Source organism: Misgurnus anguillicaudatus, chromosome 15 (genome assembly GCF_027580225.2).
Source record: "Misgurnus anguillicaudatus chromosome 15, ASM2758022v2, whole genome shotgun sequence".
Lineage (NCBI taxonomy): Eukaryota > Metazoa > Chordata > Actinopteri > Cypriniformes > Cobitidae > Misgurnus > Misgurnus anguillicaudatus.
The window spans coordinates 13,477,906-13,504,835 of NC_073351.2; the positions used below are offsets into that span (position 1 = coordinate 13,477,906).

General features: G+C 35.9%; 1 protein-coding gene across 7 annotated transcripts in view; it reads right to left on the reverse strand.

The window, feature by feature from the left end:
- The window catches only part of st3gal4 (ST3 beta-galactoside alpha-2,3-sialyltransferase 4), a 45,165-nt gene that overhangs the window by 16,244 nt on the left and 1,991 nt on the right, over positions 1–26,930 (reverse strand). For 6 of the 7 annotated variants that reach the window (XM_055174242.2, XM_055174243.2, XM_055174244.2 and 3 more), the window contains exons 2-6: positions 11,943–12,014; positions 10,537–10,609; positions 10,285–10,371; positions 3,155–3,252; positions 2,531–2,594 (exon numbers count right to left, since the gene is read on the reverse strand). In XM_055174242.2, the coding sequence (XP_055030217.2) occupies positions 2,531–2,594; positions 3,155–3,252; positions 10,285–10,371; positions 10,537–10,609; positions 11,943–11,964 (344 nt within the window). In that variant the 5' untranslated portion in view covers positions 11,965–12,014. Of the gene's footprint in view, positions 1–2,530; positions 2,595–3,154; positions 3,253–10,284; positions 10,372–10,536; positions 10,610–11,942; positions 12,015–25,928; positions 26,310–26,930 lie in introns of those variants that run through there. The other variant, XM_055174239.2, reaches the window with a different exon arrangement.

A 26,930-nucleotide genomic window follows, 5' to 3' on the forward strand; every position in this document is an offset into this window, starting at 1 on the left:
ACCAATGCAGCCATTGTAGAAGTGGGAGGTGATAGAACAAACACCCGAAAATTCTCGGGCCATCATCATATGTCCAAATTTCAGTCAAAACCGTTCTATTTCATCATAAACAATCTGAAAACAGGGCTTTAAGTGTAAAATACCAAACTTGCCCTTTAAAGTAATAGCTTGAATTGACTTCAAAACCAAGTTTCATAACATTATTATTATGATTTCACTTTTTTAAACTACAGCAGAGCTGCCAACTTCTGAGTTCAGCTTGGAGTGAGATTTTTTGTGGGGGGGGGGGTAATTTTTTTAAGTCCTAACCATTTGCCAATAGATAATAGTGTGGATTTTAGCTATTTCTGTGTTAAATAGTTGGAAAATACTGCGTTAAAATGGTTCACAATACAAATCGAATCATATTTTAGAAATTAAATTGAAATAAAAGCATTTACTGAGTTTAAATGCCTGAGATTAGAGTATTTACCATTATTTTAGACAATTCTATTATGCTTTCCTTCTAATAAAAGTTCCTTCCAAAAAAGTTCTTAAAATCTAATGAATACTGGTCTCTGTAAAATGTATAACTGCAGATAACAGCAGCTTTGATTCAGTTTATCCATTGAGAAAGAGAAGCGTAAAGTGATGATTTGTGATTGGTGATAGAGAGACTGTCACAATCAAAAAAACCAAATGAGTAGTTTATATTAAACTTAAGCAACAGATAATGTGTATGTCAAGACCATATAATTATATTTCGTATATATTATTGTTTATAGATGTCAAATATCAATTGACTTTTTTCTCTTTTATTAAAACCTGTCACCGCAAACATCACGCAGGCTTGTACTGCTTGCAAACATGCACACGAGAGTGATGGTTGATTAAAATTGCTGTTTTCTGAGAGTATCTGCGTGCGTGGAATCCGGGCAATTCTCTTCTTTTCATCCAGACCTTGACGCTTTGTGTGTTCGACTGTTGCGGAGCTGACTGTTCGGCGTATGACATCAGAGTAACGCGAGAGCAAAGGTAAAGGCGGACCCTTTTGTTACATTTCGCATTGCTCTCGCGGTACTCTGATGTCCTCGCTGCCGAACTTCCTGCGCAGCGCCACATAAAGTGAAATGCTCTTTGACTCTTTGCAGCAAAGTACCAGCAACATGAGAAGTGGTGGCACCTAAGACAGTGAAGGTACGCTAAAATATAAAAGTGTCAGTACAGCGAGCACTGGTTTAGCTACTTACATTGTGCTTTGCTCTTTCACCATCGCGCAGCCGCGCACTCGCTCTCTGTGGTTTGTACTAGCTGGCGCTTCGGCATCTGTAAACAATAACTCCACCTTCTTTGATTTGATTGGCCTTCGCATCATTTTGACTTTGACGAGCGCTTTATGCTGTTTGAGGCACGCCAGATAGAGATAGGCGTTTTACAGTATTTACAGGTAGGTATATTAGGCAATTATTTAATGTCTTTTATTAAACTCAATGGGAATCTCAATGGTGGGCACGAGCCTGCGTGAGAAAATGGATGTGTGGCGTGAGAGCGTGAGAATGGGGTCAATTGCGTGAGTCTCACGGTGAATGCGTGAGAGTTGGCAGCTATGCTACAGTTAGTGTGTAATGTTTTAATCCCTTTAAAAGTTAAACATTTTTCTTCTTTTTTTCTTATTTAGTTAAATGCTAATTCATATTTAAATGAAGAACATGCGTTTGGTGTTTGTTGGCGTTTGTGAGCTTTAATGTAGTGTTTACTCACATGTTCCTATAGCTACAGGCATGCGAAACGTTGTTCTGTGTTTTGTTGGGCCACTGTGGTAAAGCCATGGTTTGTTTTCGAAATGGGCTCATAGTTCTGGTGACAGATGTTTGGCTACACTCGTTCTATAAAGACAAAACTTGCGGTGCTATACAGTCAGTTGCGATCACTGTAGATCTGCACTGTAAATAACAGCATATCTAAAAAGTATGAAACAACTACAAACAAAAACATACCATTCTGAAACGCCCTGTAAGTTCAGTTCGATCCTCTTCACTAATATTTTTTGGGTTTGATTTGGGCTCAAATTGATAAGGCAATATTTATGCCATTGTTTGTGCGGTAGGTGGTTAGTGAATCACAACACGCTGGGGCATGATCATATTGCATATTTCTGAGGGAGAGGCTTCATAGAACCAGGAACATCATCTGCACTTTTTTAGGGAAAGGGAAACACCGGTGTAGAATAAAGGTAAAATATGTGAAAAAAAAGTAATGCACTTCTTCAAAAACGAAGCATGAATACATGTTACAGTGCACCCCTTAAACACAATCAAACTTTTATAAACATACGGTTTCCATCCCTTTAAACTAAATTCTTAGCACTGTAAAGCAACTTTGGAAAATCATGCTAACTAACACCTCAATCTACGCTATACTATGCCAAATTTGCATAGAATCAATGCCAGTTATAAATTAAATATGCACGGCAAAGTCCTACATCAGCATAAACAGGGCCCTCTGGGTGCGGTTTAGCATAGTAACCAAAAACTGCCCAGTTCCACTTTACCTCTCAATGTTTGCTGGCATTGCGTAGCTGGAAGCCATTGCCAAGATCTTAAGAAGCATGAACTCTGCAGCAAGAGAAAAGACAGATTTTGAACAAAGTGTACAATTATAAATGTATCAACCAATGGAATGATTCCCTTAAAAACTGCTGAGCAACATTTACTGTAAACCCTTCAAGTTTGTGCAGTTACAGAGAAACCACAGAAAAGTGAAACAAACGTTTCTTTATTAGGTTAACTGTTTCGAGGATTTTTGAGGTTTCATAAACATTTACAGAAGCTGGATTTAAAGGAATAGTTCACCAAAAAAAAATTTTTTTTTTAATTCTGACATCATTTTCTCACTCTCAATCGATCTTGAGCCCCATTTACTTTCATATAAGAAAAATGAATACTATGAAAGTGAATGGGACTCATGATCGGTTTAGTTACAAACATTCCTTAATATATCTTCCTTTGTGTTTATCAGAACAAAGAAATTTATATAGATTTGTAACAACATGAGAGTGGGTAAATGATGGCAATATTTTTATTTTTCGGTGAATTATCCCTTTAATGTAAGCATTAGTTTGAATTTGCTTAACCGTTGTATCAAAAGAAAAGACTATAATGAAATCTGCACTTACCACTGCCCTTAATGCCATAGGGCAGAGCATGAGTAGATATGTATTTTTTCCAGATGAAATCCTTCAGCTTCAAAAAGAGCTCTGTGTTTCTGCTCATGCTGTTGAAGTCAAAAGAAATAATGGCTAAAATACAAACAAACAGCCAAATGCAAATAACCAATATATAGACCAGTTCAAAAGATGTAAACAACACTGGTCCAGAAGCACTTCCTGTTTCCGTTTTTTAACACTAGATAAACGTTGGGATAAAATAAACCAACAGAACATATAAACCTGAATTAACTGAAGTTAAACAAACATCTTAAAGATAATAATATATGTGAAATAAAAAAATAACTGTCACAAACTGTAACAGGAAGTGTTTCTGGACCAATGTTGTTTACATCATTTGAACTGGTCTATAGATTTAAAATGCAAATTTCTCTCTCTCCTTGACTTTCGCTGACTAAAAAGCTGAATTTCCATGACCTATGTACGGGAAGCGGTGAGCCTGGATAAGGTTGTGGACACCGTGAGTTTAATGCGTAAAATGAATAAAAAGTGCGAATAAACAGTTTAAATTGTAGTCAGCGGAGGCTTGGACCCTGAAATGGTATTCCTTACGTAACAAGTTAACAAGCGAATTACATTTTGATAAATGGAAACTAAAATTTAAAGCAACTAACAAAAATCCCTGATATTCCATGACTTTGACAAAAATAACTTTCCCTGACTTAAAATATCTGGAAAAGACCTTTTAAAAGTACATGATATTCCAGTAACCCATGGGAACCCTCATAATTGAAAGCATAACCGAATTTCAATGTTAACTGTATATTTTCTGGTTTTAACACATTCCTTTATTCTGTCTTTGTCAAAAAGTATGTAAAAATTATTGCATGTAAGGTACACTGTCAGAATAACAGGTACAAAACTGTACCTTTTCATTTTTGTACCTTTATCATTATTCAACACATTGAAATGTTATACCTTTTGGGGTACAATATTATAACCTAAAGACCTATTGTGTACCTTAAAGGATTAGTCAATTTTCTTTAAAAAAAATCCAGATAATACTCACCACCATGTCATCCAAAATGTTGATGTCTTTCTTTGTTCAGTCAAGAAGAAATTATGTTTTTTGAGGAAAACATTCCAGTATTTTTCTCATTTTAATGGACTTAAATGAACCCACTTAACAGATTTAATGCAGTTTAAAATTGCAGTTTCAAAGGACTCTAAAAGAGGCATTAGGGTCCAATTTAGCAAAACGATTGTCATTTTTGGCAAGAAAAAAAATGCACTTTTAATAACTTCTCGTCTTCCTCCCGCTGTGTGACAAACCAGTGTGACCTCACGTAATTGTGTAATGCCGTGGAAAGGTCATGTGTTACATATATGAAACGCACATTTGCAGACCATTGTAAACAATAAACTGTCACAAAGACATTAATTAGTATCATTCCACATGCAACAACGTCGGAACGGTCCTCTTTCTCCACACTTGTAAACACTGGGGCGGAGTTTCGATACGTCATCCTCTTGACGTGATGACGTATTACATGAGTTCGCGCTGGCGCGTCACAGGACCGGAGATAGACAAGAAGTTGCGGTTCAAAAATGCATATCTCTATTGCCAAACATGACAACCGTTTCGCCAGATAAGACCCTTATGCCTTGTTTGGGATCATTCAGAGTCCTTTGAAACTGCAATTCCAAACCGCATTAAAACCGCCAAGTATTGGGGTCCATTAAAGTCCACCAAAATGAGAAAAATCCCGGAATGTTCTCCCCAAGAAACACAATCTCTTCCTGACCGAACAAAGAAAGACATCAACATTTTGGATGACATGGTGGTAAGTAAATTATATGGAATTTTTTCAAAATACAGTGTATATCTAATGACTAAAAGTAACAAAGTACTGAAAAACAACTGCATATCTGCATACTAGCGTAAGCAGATCTTCAGCATGTGATGATATTTAAAAAAAAGTTAACAGATTAACCAGCAACACTTTCTTAGTCAAACAAACACATTTTTCAGACTATGCTTATCCTCTGAACTACATGTCTATTCTGGTCGTTTCAATAGGGTATATAGGGTGCTGATTTGGTTAAACTGCAGAAATGTCTTTGCATAAAGCTTAGAAGCTGAAAGTCGGCATGTCGGAGTTAATATCAGCCGAAGTGCAGTAAAGCAACCAAAATCATTAAACCATGCAGACGTGTTCATTTAACAGCGTTGCCAGGTTTCAACACATTCTCACTGGCTCCAAGTTAAAGTGTCCATTTTCATTAAGTGCCCTGTTATTCTCAGGTTACACCACCGAGTACAGCTGCAGGAGAAATCTTAATGATTTTAAGAGATGCTATTTTCAGTTGGAGATCAATTTTTGAGCTCTCATTATTACATTAATGAGTACATTATCTCTTACCCATATAGCAGAACGTTTCGTCATTTCCGAGCACTTGTATGTCCCAAGGGGTGATTAAAACGAACAGATTTCGTACATAGGTAAACGATGGCATGGGTAAGAGCATGATGACTCTTAAATATATCGCCAGAAAAGAGTGTAAGAGTAGCCTGGGTTTCCCAAATTTAGCCTGCTTTTCCGCAAATTTATTAACGATGCAAGTCTAGCATGGAAACCATGGACCAATTTTTCCCTCGAAATAGGAACTAATCACAGAACGGGGAGGAGACAGCAAGACGAAGACGACGTCTATGCGACACACCAAAGCAGTTTTGTTTATCCAACACGGCAGCAGATGCGAAGTTACTTTTCTATGCAGCCTTAGATAGTGTTTGAAGTAGTTTTGAACGCAAGTTTATAAAAAAAGAGCAACTTTTGGTGTTAAACAATTTCATATTCAAGAAGTATGTTTGGATATGGCAAGACATGATAGCCACAGAGTTTTATAGGACCAACCTGCTAGGCATATAAATGGTATGTGGTATTTATTAATATCATATTGTCATTATGCCTGTAACCTACCTACTGTGGTTGTCACAGTGCCACTAAATTGTGCTTTTCAATATCAATATTAGTTACAGTTACTGGTTTAGTTGCATAGCTTTCAGCTGTGCGCACACGTACCTGATAAAAGTTGTTGATGTTTGAATTTATGTCGCTATCCATTCATCATCTGGTATAATTGAAACGATTGGCTATGAGCTACGTACAGATGCATTTGATAGACATTTGTACCGCCCAAAAAAACGCTGTGGGCATTCGTAAACCACAACTCAAATATGAAAAAATGAGCATGTGGTTCCCAGACCACATCTCATTCTCTATGAGACTGGTCTGGTGTTAGCCAGGCTAGTATAAGAGACCTTTAGGGGTAAATAGCTAAAACTACAATTTTGATTTCATGGGGTCTTTAACAGTTTTAAGAATCTAAACTTATGGGGTGGTTTCCCGGACAGCACTTATCCTACACTGTAAAAAATTTGCTGTAATTTTGCAGCTGGTTGCCAGTAGTTTACTGTAGAAGATAAAGGCTGAAAATGTTTCATGTTCATTTAACTTTGAACAAAATGTTGCCACTAAATAACATAAATTTAAAATCTACAGTAAGTTACTGGCAGCTAGTTGCCAGTAATACCCATTAATACTGTAATTTCTACAGACATTTTTTACAGTGTAGTCCAAGACTGAAATGCATGTTTGAGATGCCTGAATTTAAAAACATATCTTAACATAATCAGTGCTATTGTTTTGTCTCAAGATGCAGACCAGTAATATTTTTGTAACGTATGTTTGTAAAAAATGACTAAAATGTCCTAATATAATTAAGGTTTAGTCCTAGACTACTCTATACCGTGTCATAGATTCTAAATTCAATATGGGGTATAACTAAGGTTTATAACTTTATTTATTTATTTTATTCTTCACACCATTCCAACATCTATGGCTATATTCATGGTTAGAACTGGTTAATCCATACACAAGTTGATCCACACAAATTAATCCATACAGAGGTTGGGGAGGGGCAATTGGGCATCTCCAATTCACCTAACTTGCAAATTTTCACCTGTGTGGAGGAAACTAGAGTACTCAGAGTAAATTGAAGCTGACTCCACATGCAAACTCCACATAGAAAGGCCACCTGATGTAGACTCGAAACCAGGGACCTTCTTACTGTGAGGCAACATGTGCAGCTGCAGGTGCTCAAAAAAATTCAACCTCTAGTCTTTTTCTTTTCTAGGAACTACGTTTTGTTGAAAAAGCGACCCTGCCCATACAAAAAAAGGTCTTCAGCATCCAAGCTATTGTTTCTACTGGATAGCAATTAAGATTTAGTTCATTTTGTTCAAAAAAATTCAAATATTAGTGGTTTAAGATCTAGATTAGTAACTAAGTGGTAAAGTGGGGTCAAAATCCACTTGTGCAAAGTATTTAAAAGTAAAAAGCACCATAAATGTGGTCATGCGCTATAAACCAAAGTCACACGACGGGTCTTCTTGCATACTAACAATGTTTAATTATGACCTTTTTCTTTTATTTCTCCTTCAGATCATATGAAAAACAATGGGACCTGAACTAAACAGCAGGATATTTGCTTTGATTAGGCAAATTAGCCCCCGAGAAGTCTTTCTGAAAGGTAAATAAGCAGTAGACCATGAAAATGTTTAACAGCACACTGTTAAAGATCTCCTATATATTGGACTCAAAGCAGATGAACAACAGACAGTGTGTGCTTGGATCAGCATAAATAACTTGCATCAGATCTGTGCAAACACACAGTTCGTGGTGTCAACTGATAACAACACGATGAATCAATTCTTCCTCTCAGAAATAACTAAAGGCATCAATAAGGAAAGCTGTGCTTGTTTCAGTGAAAAAGCAAGAATTGAATTATAAGCTTAGGAAAGAGAGGACTCAAAGATACAAAAAAATGCAAGTATGCACTTTACTAGTAATATAAAACTCCATACTTTTGAGTATGTAGTAAGACAGTATGCCAATATGTCTGTAGTCCCTATTAGATTATATTATACCAAAAAGCATGCAATGTGTAATGGAGGATCTTTTTACAGAAATGCAATATACTATACATACCTATATTATCAGGGGTGTATAAAGACCTTACAAAATGAACTGTATTGTTTTTATCTACATACAGTGGGGCAAAAAAGTATTTAGTCAACCACCAACTGTGCAAGCCCTCCCACCCAAAAAGATGAGAGAGGCCTGCAACCTTCATCACAGGCACACCTCAACCACGAGAGACAAAATGAGGAAAAAAATCCAGAAAATCACATTGTCCGACCCTTCAAGAATCCATTTGCAATCCATGGTGGAAAATAAGTATTTGGTCAATAACAAAAAAGCAAGATTTCTTTCTCTCACAGACCTGTAACTTCTTCTTTAAGAGGATCCTCTGTCCTCCACTTGTTACCTGTATTAATGGCACCTGTTTGAACTTGTTAGCAGTATAAAAGACACCTGTCCACAACCTAAAACAGTCAGAATGCAAACTTAACTATGGCCAAGACCAAAGAGCTGTCAAAGGACACCAGAAACAAAATTGTAGACCTGCACCAGGCTGGGAAGACTGAATCTGCAATAGGTAAGCAGCTTGATGTGAAGAAATCAACTGTGAGAGCAATTATTAGAAAATGAAAGACATACAAGAACACTGATAATGTCCCTCGATCTGGGGCTCCACGCAAGATCTCATCCCGTAGGGTAAAAATTATCACCAGAATGGTGAGCAAAAATCCCAGAACCACATGGGGGAACCTAGTGAATGACCTGCAGAGAGCTGGGACCAAAGTAACAAAGGCTACCATCAGTAACACACTATGCAGCCAGGGACTCAATTCCTGCAGTGCCAGATGTGTCCACCTGCTTAAGCCAGTACATGTCCGGACCCGTCTGAAGTGTGCTAGAGAGCATTTGGATGATCCAGAAGAAGAGTTGGAGAATGTCATATGGTCAGATGAAACCAAAACATAACTTTTAGGTAGAAACTCAACTTCTTGTGTTTGGAGGAGAAAGATGCTGAGTTGCATCCAAAGAACACCATACCTACTGTGAAGCATGGGGGTGGAAACCTCATGCTTTGGGTCTGTTTTTCTGTAAAGGGACCAGGACAACTGATCCGAGTTAAGGAAAGAATGAATGGGGCCATGTATCGTGAGATTTTGACTCAAAACCTCCTTTCGTCAGCAAGGGCATTGAAGATAAAACGTGGCTGGATCTTTCAGTATGGCAGTGATCCCAAACATACCGCCCGGGCAAAGAAGGAGTGGTTTCGTAGGAATAATTTCAAGGTCCTGGAGTGGCCTAGCCAGTCTCCAGATCTCAACCCCATAGAAAATCCTTGGAGGGAGTTGAAAATCTGAGTTGCCCAGCGACAGCCCTAAAACATCACTCCTCTAGAGGAGATCTGCATGGAGGAATGGGCCAAACTACCAGCAACAATATGTAAAAACCTTGTGGAGACTTACAGAAAACGTTTGATCTCTGTCATTGCCAACAAAGGGTATATAACAAAGTATTGACATAAACTTTTGTTATTGACCAAATACTTATTTTTCACCATAATTTACAAATAAATTCTTAAAAAAATCAGACAATGTGATTTTCTGGATTTTTTTTCTCATTTTGTCTCTCATAGTTGAAGTGTACCTTTAACAAAAATTACAGGCCTCTCTCATCTTTTTAAGTGTGAGAACTTGAACAATTGGTAGCTGACTAAATACTTTTTTGCCCCACTGTACACTGTGGGTCCATTTTGCACCGAAACATTTCTACAGTTGCCCTAAACGTACAAACTACTACAGAGCATGTTTCGTCACTACAAAGTAGCTTCTCTATGTTTCGAAAGGGGGGAATGAGTAGGGAAGAGCCGTTGGTGGCAATTCGCAATCTCACCACTAAATGTCGCTAAAATCTACACATAGCACCTTTAAAAAAACCGCACACATTTATGTATTTGCCAATGTTTTCAACATAATAATATTTGGGACTTTCTAATCTTGCATACTCTTTAGAATGGAATAGATGCTACTGTATTTCAATTGGGATGTCGTTCAGATCTTTTCTAACCTAATTTGCGTAAATTACCCTTCTACCACACATATCAACTTTAATGTGCTTTCTCACAAACACACACACACACGCTCACATTTGACAAACCTCAAATTAAGAGTGTTCCACTTTTTCGCTGTACTGTTGTCACATAGAGAAACAGTCGGTTGAGGGGACTTTCCATTGCTGCAACAGCTTAAAGGAAAGAGATGTTCCTTTAGTTAAAATTAGCATCAATACATTTTCAAATCCTTTTAATCTTTAATCACTAAAGCAAAGAACCAAATAAAAATGAAGCTTGTGCGGTCACGATAAGCAAAATGATGTGCTTGATAGTGTGGCACTGGAGTCGGTACTAACCTGTCAAAGTAAATCTGGGTGCAGTAGTAACAGATGAAGAATAGCACAACAGGAAGGAGACTGAAAAACCATACTGCGAAAAATAGAAAGAGGCAGGTGAGCAGTGTTTCTGTGCACAACTTTACATTTCATAACAACTCTCGCCATACATTTTAACATTGTGCTGTGCTAATGAAATGTCAATGTATTTAGAGAAACTAGATCTGTATACACTACTGCTGTTTTTCAAGAGAAAGCATATAACCTTGCTGCAAATGCACCTGCTGCAGTCAGCATGCAAATAATGCTTACTTAAACATTAGGTCCAATATGGCACCGTAAACAGATCTAGACAGGTGGAGCTGGGGATGGAGGCGGGTAACTGGTAAATCCTTATTACGTAACTACTTTTTTAAAGTTGTTTATATGTCTATGCAGTGTTTTAAATATGCTTTAAGACAAACCACTTGCAAATTCATCATTCAACACCACTTCTGAGTATTGCCTATAAAATTAAAGTTTCCTGCAAAATCACAGTTTTCTCAAAACCTTAAAATCGCCTTGGTTTCCTACGTCATTACGACATTAACAGAGTTGAATGAGTGGATTAGCTAGTTCGAGCCATAGTTATGATTATGTTTGGACACTGCATAGACTTGGCTCTGAAAGGATTGCAGCAAAGCTGGTTCACATGTGCCGTGTGAATGATCTAACCAGTTAACACCTTTTAAGAATAATTTTTGCTTAAAAAACGTGCAGCTTATGCATTGTGAAACCGCACTTAGCAACTACAGTGTCTGAATGAATCAAAATAGCACGTGTCTACATATCTGTGGTCTGAGCTGGTGTGATTGAGTTAAAGTGGGACTAATTTGCATAATCATTAATCCGTGTATACTAAATGAAGAAAGGGTCTACAGTTATATTCAAGCTTTTTTAAAGCATGAAAACTAATACATATTCTATTATGATGTTACAACTATCTACTAAAAGGGGACTTTAAAGCTTTAAATGCATTGTCATTGCTATAAGTTACTTGAAGTCTAGCAGTTTAATTATGCTGGGGTGCAAGCTGATTTGCTGGTAAATTGCAAAACTAAGAACTATCAGCCTGCGCCTCTAGAGCTGCATGACAGAGCTAGGTCATTTATCTTGAATTAAATATTAAATTATAACACAATAATATTTGTATCATAATTATAAATTTCACCATTTCACATTTATATGAAATACAATAAAAACATGGCATGTGTTAGAGGAAGATTCTGTTTCTTTTGAAGTCAACCAAATTTGTCACAGACGTTCCCTTAAACATGTCTCATTTCTATTCAAATTGTCACTATTGCCTACATTTGAATAATTTAGGCGTCAAAATGAACAATGCAAAATGTATATTCTCCATACCATATGTGTGTGAGTATACTTACTTTTGGTTACTTTTAAGGTCATCTTTACTTATGCCTTTGCTCTCTGATTTTCAAACTGCCCATATTGTTGTCCTGCATGAATGCAAATAAAAATAAGAATCAGAAAAATAAGAATAAAGAAGATATGTTTATGTCCCATTTACTCACTTTCACTCGCAATATTAGGATGAGAAGAGTTTTCTAAAAAAAAGTTTATGAATAAATCTTGTTGCAGATCACATTTAGGGTGCTTGCATTACATATGAGTAAAAATATTTAATTAATTTGTTGTGAATAAAAATAAAATAAAAAAAGATAAACAATGAAATAAAATGTGATACAACAAGTTATTGAGTAACAATTTCACAACTTTGTTGTTGACTTAAATTATTATTATTATTTATTTATTTATTTTTGCCAAAATAATAAAGATAATTTGCAAATCATGGAGCCTTTATGTTTTCTTTGTATCGAAAAAAGGTTCTTCAGACAGACAAATGTGGGTGCCATCATTCAGCTTCTTTGTGACTTCCGGTTCACCACTAAAGCTAATATTAGTCGTATTGCGAGGGACATGAGTGTGCCATTTTGACTGAAATTAATTGTTTTATGCGTGCTCCCACTACACTGTTTTCTATCGGCTGGCTATTAAAAAGGACGTCTCGCACAAAGAAGGGACGGGAAAGGAATGGAATCATATCACTTACTTCCATTTGACAATAAGGTGGATAAAGAAAAGAAAGAAACTGTTCTTTTAAGAACATTTGACTGAATGATTCATTTTGAAACCGAAAGTTTCTTTTTTGGCATTACTGTGATGAACCTTTTACAGAATAACTTTGTCAGTCAAAGCATTTTGTTTACGGCCAGCAGCAGTGTTATTCTGGTTATGTAGATTAAATGGATAGCTCACCCTCATGAGAATTCTGTCACTCACCCTCATGTTGTCCTAAACTTAATGAGTTTCTTTCTTCGGATGAACACAATTATATTTTGGTAACTCTAAAAATGGCTGCGTTATTTTTGACCCATAATGGGTAAATATTGGACAGAACACATGCTGGGCCAAAAATGACCCAATGCTGGGTTGTTTTAACCCAACTGCTGGGTTATTATACCCCATGGTTGCATAACAACAACCCAACATTGGGTCATTTTCAACCCAGCATTGAGTAATTTTTAACCCAGCGTGTGTTCTGTCCAATATTTACCCATTATGGGTAAAAAAATAACCCAGCCATTTTAAGAGTGAATAAGGTTGTATTTGTTAACAATTAGTTAATGCATTAGCTAAGATGAAATAACAGTGAACAATACTTCTACAGAATTTGAATAATCTTAGTTCATGTTCATTTTGGCATTTACTAATACATTTATAAAATCATGCATTGTAATTGTCAACATTAATTAATGCACCATGAACTAACTGTATTGACATTAACTAACATTAACAAGAATTAATATTAATTAATTGTTAGGTAATGCATTTACTAAAGTTTACTAATACATTCTTATTGTAAAGTGTTATCGATAATTTAATAAATTATGGTGAGGACACAGTTAATGGTACGCACTGACTTTCATAGTATTTCTTTTTCCTACTACGGAAATAAATGGGTACTGTACTGTAAACTGTGTGGTTACCATCATTTATTTATCAAAATCTTTTTTGTTCAACAGAAGAAACTCATTAATCAAAAAACAAATCAGGATTACAATTAGGTAAAACAGGTAACAATTACATGATCGCCAAAAAAATCACTTACAGCTGATCATTTGTGCTCATTTCTGTGCGTTTCGGCAGTATGTTTGGCCACCAAATACAATGGTGAATCAGAGATTTTAATTTTGATTAGTTGGCGTGTCCATTCATTTTGGATTTTTTACTAACAACATAACTTCCATAATTATTTGTGATTTACATTATATTATTTAGTTTTGAATGAATTTAATAGGCAGCTGCTTCACAGAAACATATAAAACATTTAAAACTTCAGTGTAAAATATATTAATCAGCAATACTAATCGCAAAATTAATTATCAAGGTGAATAATAAAGCAATAAACCCCAAGAAGCAGTGGGTTACCAGTGCATTTTATAACAGCTAAGGGGCGTTGTTAGGCACGATGCGAAGCGGAGTGCCTAAACCCCCTTAGCTGTTATAAAATGCACTGGTAACCCACTGCTTTGCGGGGTTTATGGCGTTTATAAAACGGTTACATCATATGCATAGCAGGGTTTCACAAAATAAAACACAAATAAGTTGTAATTATATTAGTACAAATATTACTCTTCCGCCAAACAAAGTAGTTCCTCAGAATCAAGTGTGGCTGCAACAAAGCGCAGTTCACAACCAACCCAGACGCAGCAAAGGCACAATGAAAATATGATTAAAGACTGTGGTGTTTATTTTCATAAATCAACATTCATCTAAAATATACATTAACATTTATATTCTGCAACTGTTGAAGTGATGATCAAATATGCTTGGAAGCATGCTTTACTCTTTCCCCGTCAGCATTTTTTTTTTAAGTTGCCACCCAGTTTTAGTTTAATGCCTTACAGAAAAATTATCTTCTTTAAATAAACATAAAATATCAAATAAAAGAACAGTCCATCCGCTTTCCAACAACATCAAAAAACGTTTCATCCTACCTTCATTTGTTCTCTTATCTGTTATCACCTCTCAAATTTTCAGCTAAAAGCGGAGATAATTCCATTTTTGTGAAGAACTTTGTAAGAGATCAAATTCAGAGCCTGATCAAAACTTATACGTCATGCTAAATCCACCACAATGCTGTTGTGTCGAAATATCAATAAGCGGAAATATCAATAAGACAAAAATACATCAGAGAACGAAAACGTTTTCGCTTTATTGACGAAATGTTTTGTTTATTGACATTTATCTGGATATCGGCATAATTGTGCAAAGGTAGAAAAATTAAAAAATGATTAGACTGTGGTGTTTATTTTCATAAATCAGTACGCAGCAACAGTGGCGCAGTGATACTTGTGATGCGGTCTGAACCGTGGGTTTACCAGGGTATTTTATCACGGCTTAGAACGCGTTTCAACCAATCAGAATGAAGAACCAGAACGAGCCGTTTTATAATCAACAATTCAGAAAACAACATGAAGACAAGTACCTGATAATAGACATTTCATTTAGGGGTTGAACTGTCCCTTTACGCACACTGTAAAAAGTATAAAGATACCAATTGACGTAATTTTTAAGTTGATCCAACTTTTCACTTTTTTTAAGGCAAGGGATTTTAAATTTGATTTATAAAGCAACTGATGTCATTCAACAGACTACAGATAAGTGATGAACAACACATGCACACCTACATACAGTATATGTTGCTTACACACACTGAGCTGGTTTGTATTTCCAAACAAAAAAGCAAAACACATTAATCAAAAATGTAAAAAAATAATGAACATACATATAAAATAAGCTACCAAAATAACATATGTACCAGAGTAGCATATCCATATAATGGGCCCTATTTTAATGATCTAAGCGCATTGTCTAAAGCGCACAACGCAACGTCTAAATGGGCGTGTCCGAATCCACTTTTGCTAATTTAACGACGGGAAAAATGGTTTTTGCGCTGAACGCATGGTCGAAAAGGGTAGGTCCTATTGTAATGGGAGTATTTTGGGCGTAACGTGCAGTAAACCAATGAGAGTCTCAGCTCTCATCCCCTTTAAAAGCAAGTTGCGCTGGCGCTATGTCTAATCCCTATTTAGACGACGGACTTTGTAAACTGAAAAACTAAGCGGAGGTAGAAGATCCCCAGTTGAAGATTAATGTTAAATAATTGTGTTGTTTTTCCACTTGTATTGAAATTGTTATTTTTTTATTAAAACCTTTAAAACCCGTTTTCTTTTAATCATGGAAGTAAAAAGCAGGCTTTTAATTGCTTTAAATGTATGTCTATCCAATATCATCAAAACATAATTTACAAGTATGTAAGATAAGGTTTGTACTCTAAAAATACTTTATTTGTAACAAACAGGAGATAAAGAATTTACAAACGGCTCTCCGCACGTTTCAGCACTTTGGACAGCGTTTTTTTTAGCAAAGAGTTTTTTTTAAGCATTACTTAAAATGTTTTTCATCTCACCATATCCACAGGTACAGAGTCATCATATACAATAAATCCGTGAGGTAGCATTAAAAAAAAACATTTAAAAACAGATGCATTTGTTTAAAGCAAAGCTTTTATTTACTTACCAGGCTGCAGGTGAAGCTGCTCTTTGCGCCTTCTAACGTCTCATAATAAGTCCTCAATTATGTCCAAGAGACTCAATAATAATCTTTTACATTCAATCCTTTAATCTTTCATATTTAAAAGCATTTTTGTGCTGCTGGGCATTCATGTACTTTGTCATAAGCAAACCCGCGTTGTCCTCCCGTTTATAGGCGCATACTAATGCGCTCTTTAAATAACATAAAACATATTGCGCCATTGACTTTAGACTTTAGACCAGGTTTTTGTTGGTCAATGGCGTAGTCTATTTTAGTTGCCTCAAAATAGCAACGCGCCAACAATGCGCCTGAACACGCCTCGTTTTCAGACCAGAACGCCCATGGGCGCAAAAGGGGGCGCAAATGCATTTGCTATTTAAACAACGCAGCGCTAAACGTGAAAATTAGGGTGGAAACTAGCGAAAGACACTTGCGTCGCGCATTGCGCTGCATTGCGCCGGGTGTAAGATAGAGCCCAATACTTATGAAAGGTGTCAAATAAGAATTGATACTCACAAACTCTTTTCAGGCATTTAAAGGCGGAGTCCACGATGTTTGAAAAACGCTTTGGAAAAGAAGACGGGCCGACTACCAAAACACACTTATAGCCAATCAAATCAAATCAAATGCCGGGTTGCGTATGTGTGGGGCGGGTCTATCAGCAGAAGGTCCAGATTCTATTGGGGTAGGGGCGTGTTTGTTTATGTGATTTCAAATATAAACATAGGCTTTCAAAAATCATTGACTCCCCCTTTAAGTAAAAAATAAGTGACTCAGTAACGTTTAAATACTCTCATAGGGTTGTTTTACAAGACAAACTTGCGCAAGATTTCAGCTCCTGTATTAAACCTCAAAATCATTTCTTAATTTCAAGATTTACGAAACAAATATAGATTTTTTGTAATCTGTGTCCTTTAAAATCACATATTTACTGAGTCATTTTCAGTGGCGGTTCTAGACAAACTTCACTAGGGGGGCCAAGGAGGGGCCAGTGTTTTACCAGAGGGGCACATTAAAAATGGCAAGAAATGATATTTAAAGATTATAGTGGTGGTTACAGGAATTAGTTTAAGCCAGGCCTATGCCTAAGTTTAATTAGGAAATATAACTAGTTAACAAACATGCCTTACTAAAAACATTACTTGTGTGCATTTTGAAGCAAAACAAAGGACACTGATGTATTTTAAGATATGGCATTGCTAGTTTTTTTGAGGTTGGACAGCTCTTACATTTATTTTAGTCTAGGACTAGTCTAATCCCTGTACGGGAAACCACCCCTTAAACTTTATTTTTTACTTTACAATCATACACATATTTATTTAATACAAGAGTGAGTGCAGGTGCAAAAGAGGAGCTGAGCTCTCATCAGCTCCCTTGTTCAGTAGTCAGGGCACTGTGGTTTGGTAGTCTGCCATTATGCCAAACGTTAGTTACCTAAAAATTCCATGCAACGCAAAAACCAGTGAGCATCGATGGTCCCTGGAAATCATGTGACCTTTTCTAAAGCCCTCCAATCGAAAATCACGTGAGCCTACTCAATAAACTTTATGAAATGCAAACTTTTATAAAGACAAACGTTTGTTTTAGTTTAAATATAAACACACATTGCTAGACAGTTAGGGACCACAATCTACTCAATATTTAAAATAATATTTATTTTAAATTGTAAAGATTTTTATATGTAACATTTAATAATATTCCTCCAATTTTATGCACGTATATGTAAGAACATAATTACAGCGCTTTTTACAATGTGTAAACTTTAAAAAGTTAGCGAGATTTTGTTTTTTCCGGTTGTTGATGAGTAACAGCTGTAAATGATCACAACGCGCAGCCACGTCACAGGAGAATAAGTAGTGTCCCAATGTCAAGTGAGCTAGAGTCCTTACCAGTGCCCGAACCTGCATACACATTCACAACATCGGGAGATTGAGAATAAATTGAGACACTCGCCGAGCAGCACCCGCAGCCAGCAACAGTGCAGTGGTTGGGTGCGTCGCTCTAATTTGCGCAGTCTAGAACGTTGCGTCGCATTAGTTCCGCTTTTGGCAATCGCGTGTAAAATCAAAATAAATGCATACTTTTTTATTTGGTCAGCACGGGGTGGCCACAGGGGTGGCCAGTGACATGTCTACAGAGGCACGGGCCACCCTTGGCCTCCGTGTAGAACCGCCACTGGTCATTTTAACAGTTTAATTCGTTTTTTGGAAACTAATATGCCGTCAGTCTTTAAAGTGATTTCCATGTAATTGCCTCCTGTTATTCTTTTATGTTTAGCCTTATATAGCAAAACATTGTAAAGAAAAAAAAAGAACAGAACATTTAACAGCTTCATAAACTATATATAAGCGGCTGCATAAAGTTTTGAAATGAATCAAGCATAAATAATCACTGAATGTTTTACTGCTGAAATGAACCTTTAACAACTCATTTTCTATAGTGTTTCTGCAGCTCAGTTGGTAAACCATTGCGTTAGCAGTACAAAGGTTATGTGTTCGATTCCCAAGAACACACACATACTGACAGACTGATAAAAAATGTATATCTTGAATGCACTGCAAGTCGCTTTGGATAAAAGCGTCCGCCAAATGCATAAATGAAATGTAAACTGGCTAGGATGTGGTCACTAATAGCATACTTTACTCTGACCTCAATAGCTGTACAATTGTCTGTAAAGCCATTAGCAACAAACACATATTCAAATAAACTCTCTTACAATGATAGGCCAGATAAATCACAAACCACAATTAGTCTGATCATATTTTGATGGACTGTATGTAAATCAACACACAATGGTTCAATAAAACCACAAATCAATAATGAAAGTGCAATAAAATGCAGTTAGAACAGAATTCACCATTTCTTACATTTATGTATTTGGCAAACGGTTGTATCCAAAATGACTTATAGCATTCTATATATATTTATTAGTATGTGTGATTCCCTGGGGATTAAAGAAATTTTAAAACAGGTTTTCCTGTAGCTCAATTTGTAAATCATTGGGCTAGCCATGCAAAAAACATGGGTTTGATTTCCCTGTGAACATGCATAAATACAAAGTGTATAGTTTCAATGCACTGTATTTTTCCATGGATTAAAGTGTCTGCCAAATGCATAAATGTAACATTAACTTATTTGTCGCCTTAAAACGTTTATGTTCTTGGATCATTACTACATCCTTAATGTTTTTTTAATAAAAAATACTTTGGAGATAGTGATGGGACAGTATGAAAATTTCATATCATGATTATAGTGACCAAAGTTATCACGGTTATCAATATTATCATGGTTTTGTTAAAATGAGATGGAAATGTTCAAAAAGAACCGATACACACACTGAAAACATTTGAACAAAACAGAAATAATTTCAGGGACATGAAATATTAAACAAATTTAATATTTCATGTCCCTGAAACTATTTCTGTGGTAAAAAATAAATAAATTTGTCCAATATGTTAACAGTGAATAAATACAATACATTATCCCTTAAATGCCTTCTTGTGCAAAAAACTGTTGCATGTGCACACCTGCTTCAAACTGATTCTGGCTGGACAGGATTTACCACGAGTTTTCAAAATCACGGTAATCAAACACGGTTGTAATGATAAATACATTTTAAACGATAATACTAACCGTCAGGACATTTTATCATGGTTAATCGTGAAACCGGTAATCGTCCCATCCCTATTTGGAGAAGCTAGTGCTGTTGTCATTTCTTTTTCAACTGCCACTGTTAAACATTACTTTGGAAAAAGTGTTTAGCATACTAATGTGTGCTATTGATAGCTAATAGTTAACCACAACTGATTTAATCAAGTTGTTTTGACACGTTTATTCACTCAATTCCGTTAGATTGCCCAGCATAAGCTATTTGAGTTTAATAACACGTTTTTCAAACACGTGAAACCATTTTTTATTATCTGCCCCTCAGATATAGTACATCAAAACAAATCTATAGTCCGAAAGATTTCAAAGCAGTTCAGTTTTTTTCATGTATGTCATTTAGCAGTAAAGAAAAGTAGTAGGACAACAAACACAGTCCAAAGTTAGTACCATTTTTCTGCCTGCCACCGGTAGCATTGCGTTATTAGCATGCTGAGAAAGTGGGCTTACAACAGATTGTATACATTGTATGACTCATTATGGCTGCAGTAATCCATCAGAGAATGTTGAGAAATGCCAGATACTGTTATATATACATAAATGAGATTGAATTGAACCAGGGAACAGCTGAAAATACCCACTGGGTTTATATAAAATGGCATCTGATTTAAAATTACATTTATAACAATTAAACCGTTAAACTGAACCCAAATAATGGCAGTACTTCCTGTTTTTTTAACCGGACCACATCGTGCATCACCTTTACAGGTTTGCATTATTACTTTTAAGTTAGTTGGCAGCCCATGTTACAATTGTAACAATATTCTAAAATTGGGTGGGTTATGTTTAAGCCATGCTGGGTAAATATTGGACAGAACACACTGCTGGACATTGACCCAATGCTGGGTTGTTTTAACCCAACTGCTGGGTTATTATAGGCAAATATATGGATTTAAAATAACCCATCTATTTTTAGAGTGAAATAATGTTAAAATGTTTTATTCAAAATAGTACTAAAACTACATTACAGCAGATTCAGCCTAATATTTTCTTACCAGGAGTTTACCTTTGTTTGCATATGGTTAGTTGTTTTTACTGCTGTAAATGCAATAGCATGTAAATCATCTATTTTAAAGTCATGCTTTTGCTATGGTGGTGCTTCTGCTAGTTTACCATCTGGTGATAGATCATCATTGACTTTAGCATGGTGCAGTCAACACACAAGCATCGCAAATTACAAAACAAAGTAGTAAGTTTAGTGTCAAAGACTATCATTGATATTTGCAACTAAATTGCATAGCTAAATATTTCTTACTTTGTGTGCTTCTAGCTAGAGATTCACGATCATGATTTTTCACGGCTGATTCAGATTTTTTATTTTATTTTCAAGCAAACCATTGAAACACCACGGCACTAATGATTTTAGCTTTAAAATGTGTAATATAGTAACATTAAAAAGCATCAGAATTAACACAATACTGTGTTCTACCTTGCACAATGTGTGATTTCAACATAAGAACTTATAATTGTAAATTTTATCTCATTTTCTGCTGAAATTCTCATTACCGCAATGTGTCCGGCTGTGTTTGAACATGCCTTATGTTGTAATTTAATCAAATTAACACAAAAATATTAGGAAAAAAAATAAATTGATGTTTTGCTACACTACTTTAGATGACAGAAAAAATATTTACTGAATATTCATGTATAATAATAATAATGAAGAAAAATTAGGAAAATGATGTCTCCATGCCTGATGTTCTCATCCTCCGCAACACTTTTTGAGAACAGTTTAAGCACAAATACAGAATTTTAATAAAGTTTGATTTTGAGTGACCAAGAACATGGACCAGTTACTTCAAGATGGCTACCAGGTAAGATCATTTTTTTACAGTTAATTTGAAATATTGTCTTGTCAGAATGCTTACACGACATTTTGATTATCATTACCGCAACAGATGCTTATTAAATGTTAATTTAATTAATAGAAGCATAATACTTTGATTTTAAATGCATGTGCAGAATCTCCAAATTATGTTCCTTCAGGTTTGTCATGTCATTTTGAAAATATGTCGGTGTTGATGCTTTCTGACTGTTGCGCTAATGAGATTTTTTAGGACTAATTTTTTAAATTATGTTACAAAAAGTGTTAAATGATAAATAAAAGTTTTTAAATTAATGTTCCCATTTACTCCAGACTTTGTTTTTCAATGTCTGGTGGGAAAAAAGTTAATTTAAGCAATTTTTACATTTTCATGCTTGACATTTTTAAAACCTGAAAACGTGTTCCTGATGTGTTGTTATACTAAGCAAAAAATGATTTGTTAATTTTACATGTTTATTTTAGAAGAAAAATTTCCTGGAAGGCATTTTGTGAAACTTTTGTAAAAAAAACTGCTGGGGGGAATGAGTTAAAGGCACAACTGCATAGTACCACAATCCAAACAAAACAAAAGTCAACACTCCAAACAAAGATGTTACTTAATCAGCATTCAGCATTTGTTTTTGTTTTTAAATTTGGTGTAAAGAAAAAAATCTTACCAGACAAACTAAATTAAACCAAAGTAGGCAATATAAATAAATTTTTCCAAAATGTTAAATCAAATAATGTTTAGTGCAATAAGTAAAACAAAGATGCTACAGCAGGTGCTTTTTAAATCAAATTATTTCAATGTAATTTTAAGGTAAAATAAAAACATTTTTATCCTATAGCCTACAAAACTGACCTTTACTTCTGGCATTTTAAAGGTGCATGCAAGTTCACCTTTTACAAAAAGAAGCATTTCAGCTTTGTCACAAGTTAAGTAAATTGTTATTTGCAGACATTGCAATCTTCACGTCATGTGCACAGATTTTGAAATACTTCCACATAAAATACATGTTTACAAATGATTAAAAATGTAGTCTGGGCACACTTCCAGAAAAATCAGATGAAAAAATATTTAAAGGCTAACTGTGTAGGATTTTCACGTACTGTTTGTAAACGCAACATTCAAACTTGGTCAGTAGTAGGGATGCACCGGTTGACCGGTCATAAGTCAGAACTGGACGGTTTTTGCTTATAATGCGCGATCTGCAACCAGACAGTTTCGATTTATGGCCAGTCAACTGTGTCCATTCCTACTTCTAGCCAAGTTTGAATGTTGCGTTTCCAAACAGTAAGTGAAAATTCTGCATAGTGAGCCTTTAAACCTGACACGTGAATAATCCCACGAATAACCCAATCATCAAATGGTGTGATTATGTCTCATATCACCTTTCTGGATCTTTGTTAGCTTTCAGTCTTTTCTGCTCTCCTTCCATGTAAAATATCTGTAATGCATTCAAGGTGCTTGTAACAAGCTCCACATGTTCCACAGCTGTGAGGCCACAGGCCTGGCCCAAACCCTGAAACAATGACTGCCTGTGTGGCACACTGAAAGCTGACCGAAAACAGGGTGCTTGTAGTTTAGTCATTGAATGCTCTGGGCTGTAACAATTTCAGATTTGACCCCAGGTAGGGGCACTCTGTGAAAGGGGACCTTGTTTTTAATTGTGTCTGGGGTTGTGGGCTTCTATTATAAAGTTTGACTAGTTTGAAGAGAATGATTGGCAATTTGCAAGAGATTAAAGTTTAACATCGTTGTTGCCCTAAATAGAAGAACCATCTGCATGTTTTTTATCTTTCATCTCAAGTGTCCAAGCAGACAGACCGTTACCCAGGATGTGGAAATAAGATCTGCAGAAGTATAGAGGTTAAACTACCACATGAAGATAAAGATGCAGTCCGGAGGAAATTTGCACTAACCGACAATTTTCAGAAAACAGAAAAAACACTGAATTTGTATTTTTTTAAATAAAGAAACATTGTGTCGTCCTATTGTGTCATAAAAGTTAATATGGTAGCATCATATACTTTAAGGTTACTACTATTAACTTTTACCAAAACCAAGCTCAAATTGAATTACAAAATTTTGACCTAGATTATAAAAAATAGTTAATTTCGCAAAGACAATGTTGTCAATAATTTCTCATCATCATGTCGTTCCACACACACTTAAAGGAATAGTTAATTTTCTTAAAAGAAAAATCCAGATAATTTACTCACCACTATGTCATCCAAAATGTTGATGTCTTTCTTTGTTCAGTAAAGAAGAAATTATGTTTTTTGAGGAAACATTGATGGATTTTTCTTATTTTAATGGACTTTAATGGACACCAACACTTAACACTTAACTCAACACTTAACAGTTTTTTTTCAACGGAGTCTCAAAGGACCACAAACGATTCCAAACGAGGCACAAGGGTCTTATCTAGCGAAACGATTGTCATTTTTGACAAGAAAAACAAAAAATACGCACCTTCAAACCACAACTTGTCGTCTAGGTCCGGTCCAGCGTGACCTAACGTAAATGCGTAGAGACGTAGGGAGGTCACGTGTTACATATATAAAACGCACATTTGTGGACCATTTTAAACAACAAACTGACACAAAGACATTAATTAGTATCGTTTCACATACAACAACGTCGGAGTGGTCCTCTTTCTCAACACCTGTAAACACTGGGGCGTAGTTTCGCGTTCGTCCTCTGTGACCTCTTGACGTCATGACGTATTGCCTGAGGTCACGCTGACGCCTTCAGGACCGGATCTAGACGAGAAATTGTGGTCAAAAAGTGTACATTTGTCACTTCTATTGTCAAAAATGACAATTGTTTCGCTAGATAAGACCCTTATGCCTCGTTTGGGATCGTTTATAGTCCTTTGGAACTCCGTTGAAAAAAACTGTTATGTGTTTAGTTAAGTGTTAAGTGTTGGTGTCCATTAAAGTCCATTAAAATGAGAAAAATCCAGCAATGTTTTCCTCAAAAAACATAATTTCTTCTGGACTGAACAAAGAAAGACATCAACATTTTGGATGACATGGTGGTGAGCAAACCATCTGGATTTTTCTTTCAAGAAAACGGAATATTCCTTTAAAGGAATGAGCCCCATTTACTTCCACAGTAGGAAAAAATTATATTATGTAAGTGAATGGGGCTCATGATCGGTTTGGTTACAAACATTTCTCAATATATCTTCATTCGTGTTTATCAGAACAAAGAAACCGATACAGGTTCGTAACAACACGAAAGTGAGTAAATGACATAATTTTCATTTTTGGGTGAACTATCCCTTTAAGACCTTTGTTCATCTTTGGAACATACAAGTAAAGATATTTTTCCGACCCCCAGATTGACAGCAAGACAACACCCACATTCAAACATTGAAGATGGAAGGAGTTACGAGGTTTAGCCATATAATTATAACATTAACATTAGTTAAATGTTTACAAAACCCACAGACAGATGTCAATATGTGACATATTTTGGTGTAGCACATGTCACCAAACCTTGTGAAAGTGAGAACTCCAACTGGGATCCCTAATTACTGTACATCCCCAAAACAACACTGTCCAACTTAGTGCCCGATTACCAACAACAAACATAATACTGTACAAACATTTTATTTTCAGTTATTTGAGAGAGTTGTTAACTTATGTCAGACCTCAACTACTCTGTAAAGTGAATCAAGCATGATGTCACAGATTACCGCGCTGACTTTATTTTCCTGTAAGTTACACAAGTAGCACATCAGATGCAGTGTTTTGCAATATCAAGACCATTACGTTACCTTAAAAGTGGAACATGTACCGTTATACAGAGCGTGCTGTAAACTGTATGTTGATTATCACGAGGATCAGACTGCGATCTAACTTTATGTACACTTTTGGCATGAGTTTGACATTTTAACTTTCGACACACAAAATGCTCACTACTAAAAGTATAAATAACCTCTAAAGTGAAATATTAACAGTAAACAGTGTTAAACAGTACTCTAAATATTTGAAACCAAGTGTCACACTGTAGTGAACTGATAAACTGCAGTAAATAATGTTACTGACGTATACTTTAAACTATTATATACTTGTTGTTACTATGTAAGGCTCAAAACACTATCTGGGAATTAAACTACAACATACTACACTACAGTAAACACAAGTATACTACAGTATTTTGTCATATATCTGCGGTAGGTGTGTGGGTACAGCTAGGTTTTGAGACACCGTCCATGTGGTCTACCAAACGGGCTAAACTTTTCTCGGAAAGATGAGACATAAATCAACTTACCAGAGTGCACTGATCAAAATGTAGTAGATAAAAACAAAATGATAATCCGTAAAATGAATGTGGATAGTCCCCCCCTGTCCCCCCAGGTCCAGCAGGGGTTACAGTCACATCATATGAGCAGCTGCACGAGCAAAGTTACGCTGATAAAAGTGCGTTACGACCACGGCGTCTTTACTCTCCAAATGGGAGGCGCCGTTAGTCGACTTCCCTGATTTCAGTCTCTATAACGACTCCTCAAATGTCTGCAGTGAAGACAAACGGCTCTTTTTGTTACGAAAAACATCCATTTCTTGCGCACGACGGTTTTTGAAGAGCCAGCCAGAAGGGTCACATCCCTGCTGTATCGCACAGGGTGTACCCTACCCGCTAACGTTGTCGTAGGGCTGCGCATGCGCGAAGGCGGCTTCAAAAGAACAAGACGGGAGGCCGGTCAGTGAGGGTCGTGGATTATGATTATTATTACGGAGGTAATGTTTTGTTAAATACATTTAGGGTTAGGGTAAATAAGATTTTGGGTAAATGGTGATTTCAATATACTAAAACTTTACTTTAGAATAGTTTTTAACTTCACAAAAATTCACATGAAAATACTGTAGGCTATAGGCTACTTTAGTATTTACAGTAAACTGTACTGTATAGTATAATACTGTGGTGTTTGGAACATTGACATTGTAAATATTACGGTGCAGCCTACTCAAGTTTAACAATTCACTACTAACTTACATGCTTTAGTATACATCAACAGTGTAGCAATTACTAGGCTGTAGCCTACTATACCACAGTACACTACGTTTTGCTAAGTTTACCACTGTAAACACTAAAGTATACATCAGTATTATTTCATGTGGGCTGTACTGTAACAACGCATCACCTTTTCTGTGTCACCCGCAGGTTAGGATTACGTGTATTTGGTTTGCTTGGGGAAAAAACAAAACATGTTGTCATTTGCACAGGGTTAGACATAGGCAACTCTAGGAAGTACGTTAGGGAAATGCTTTTTAG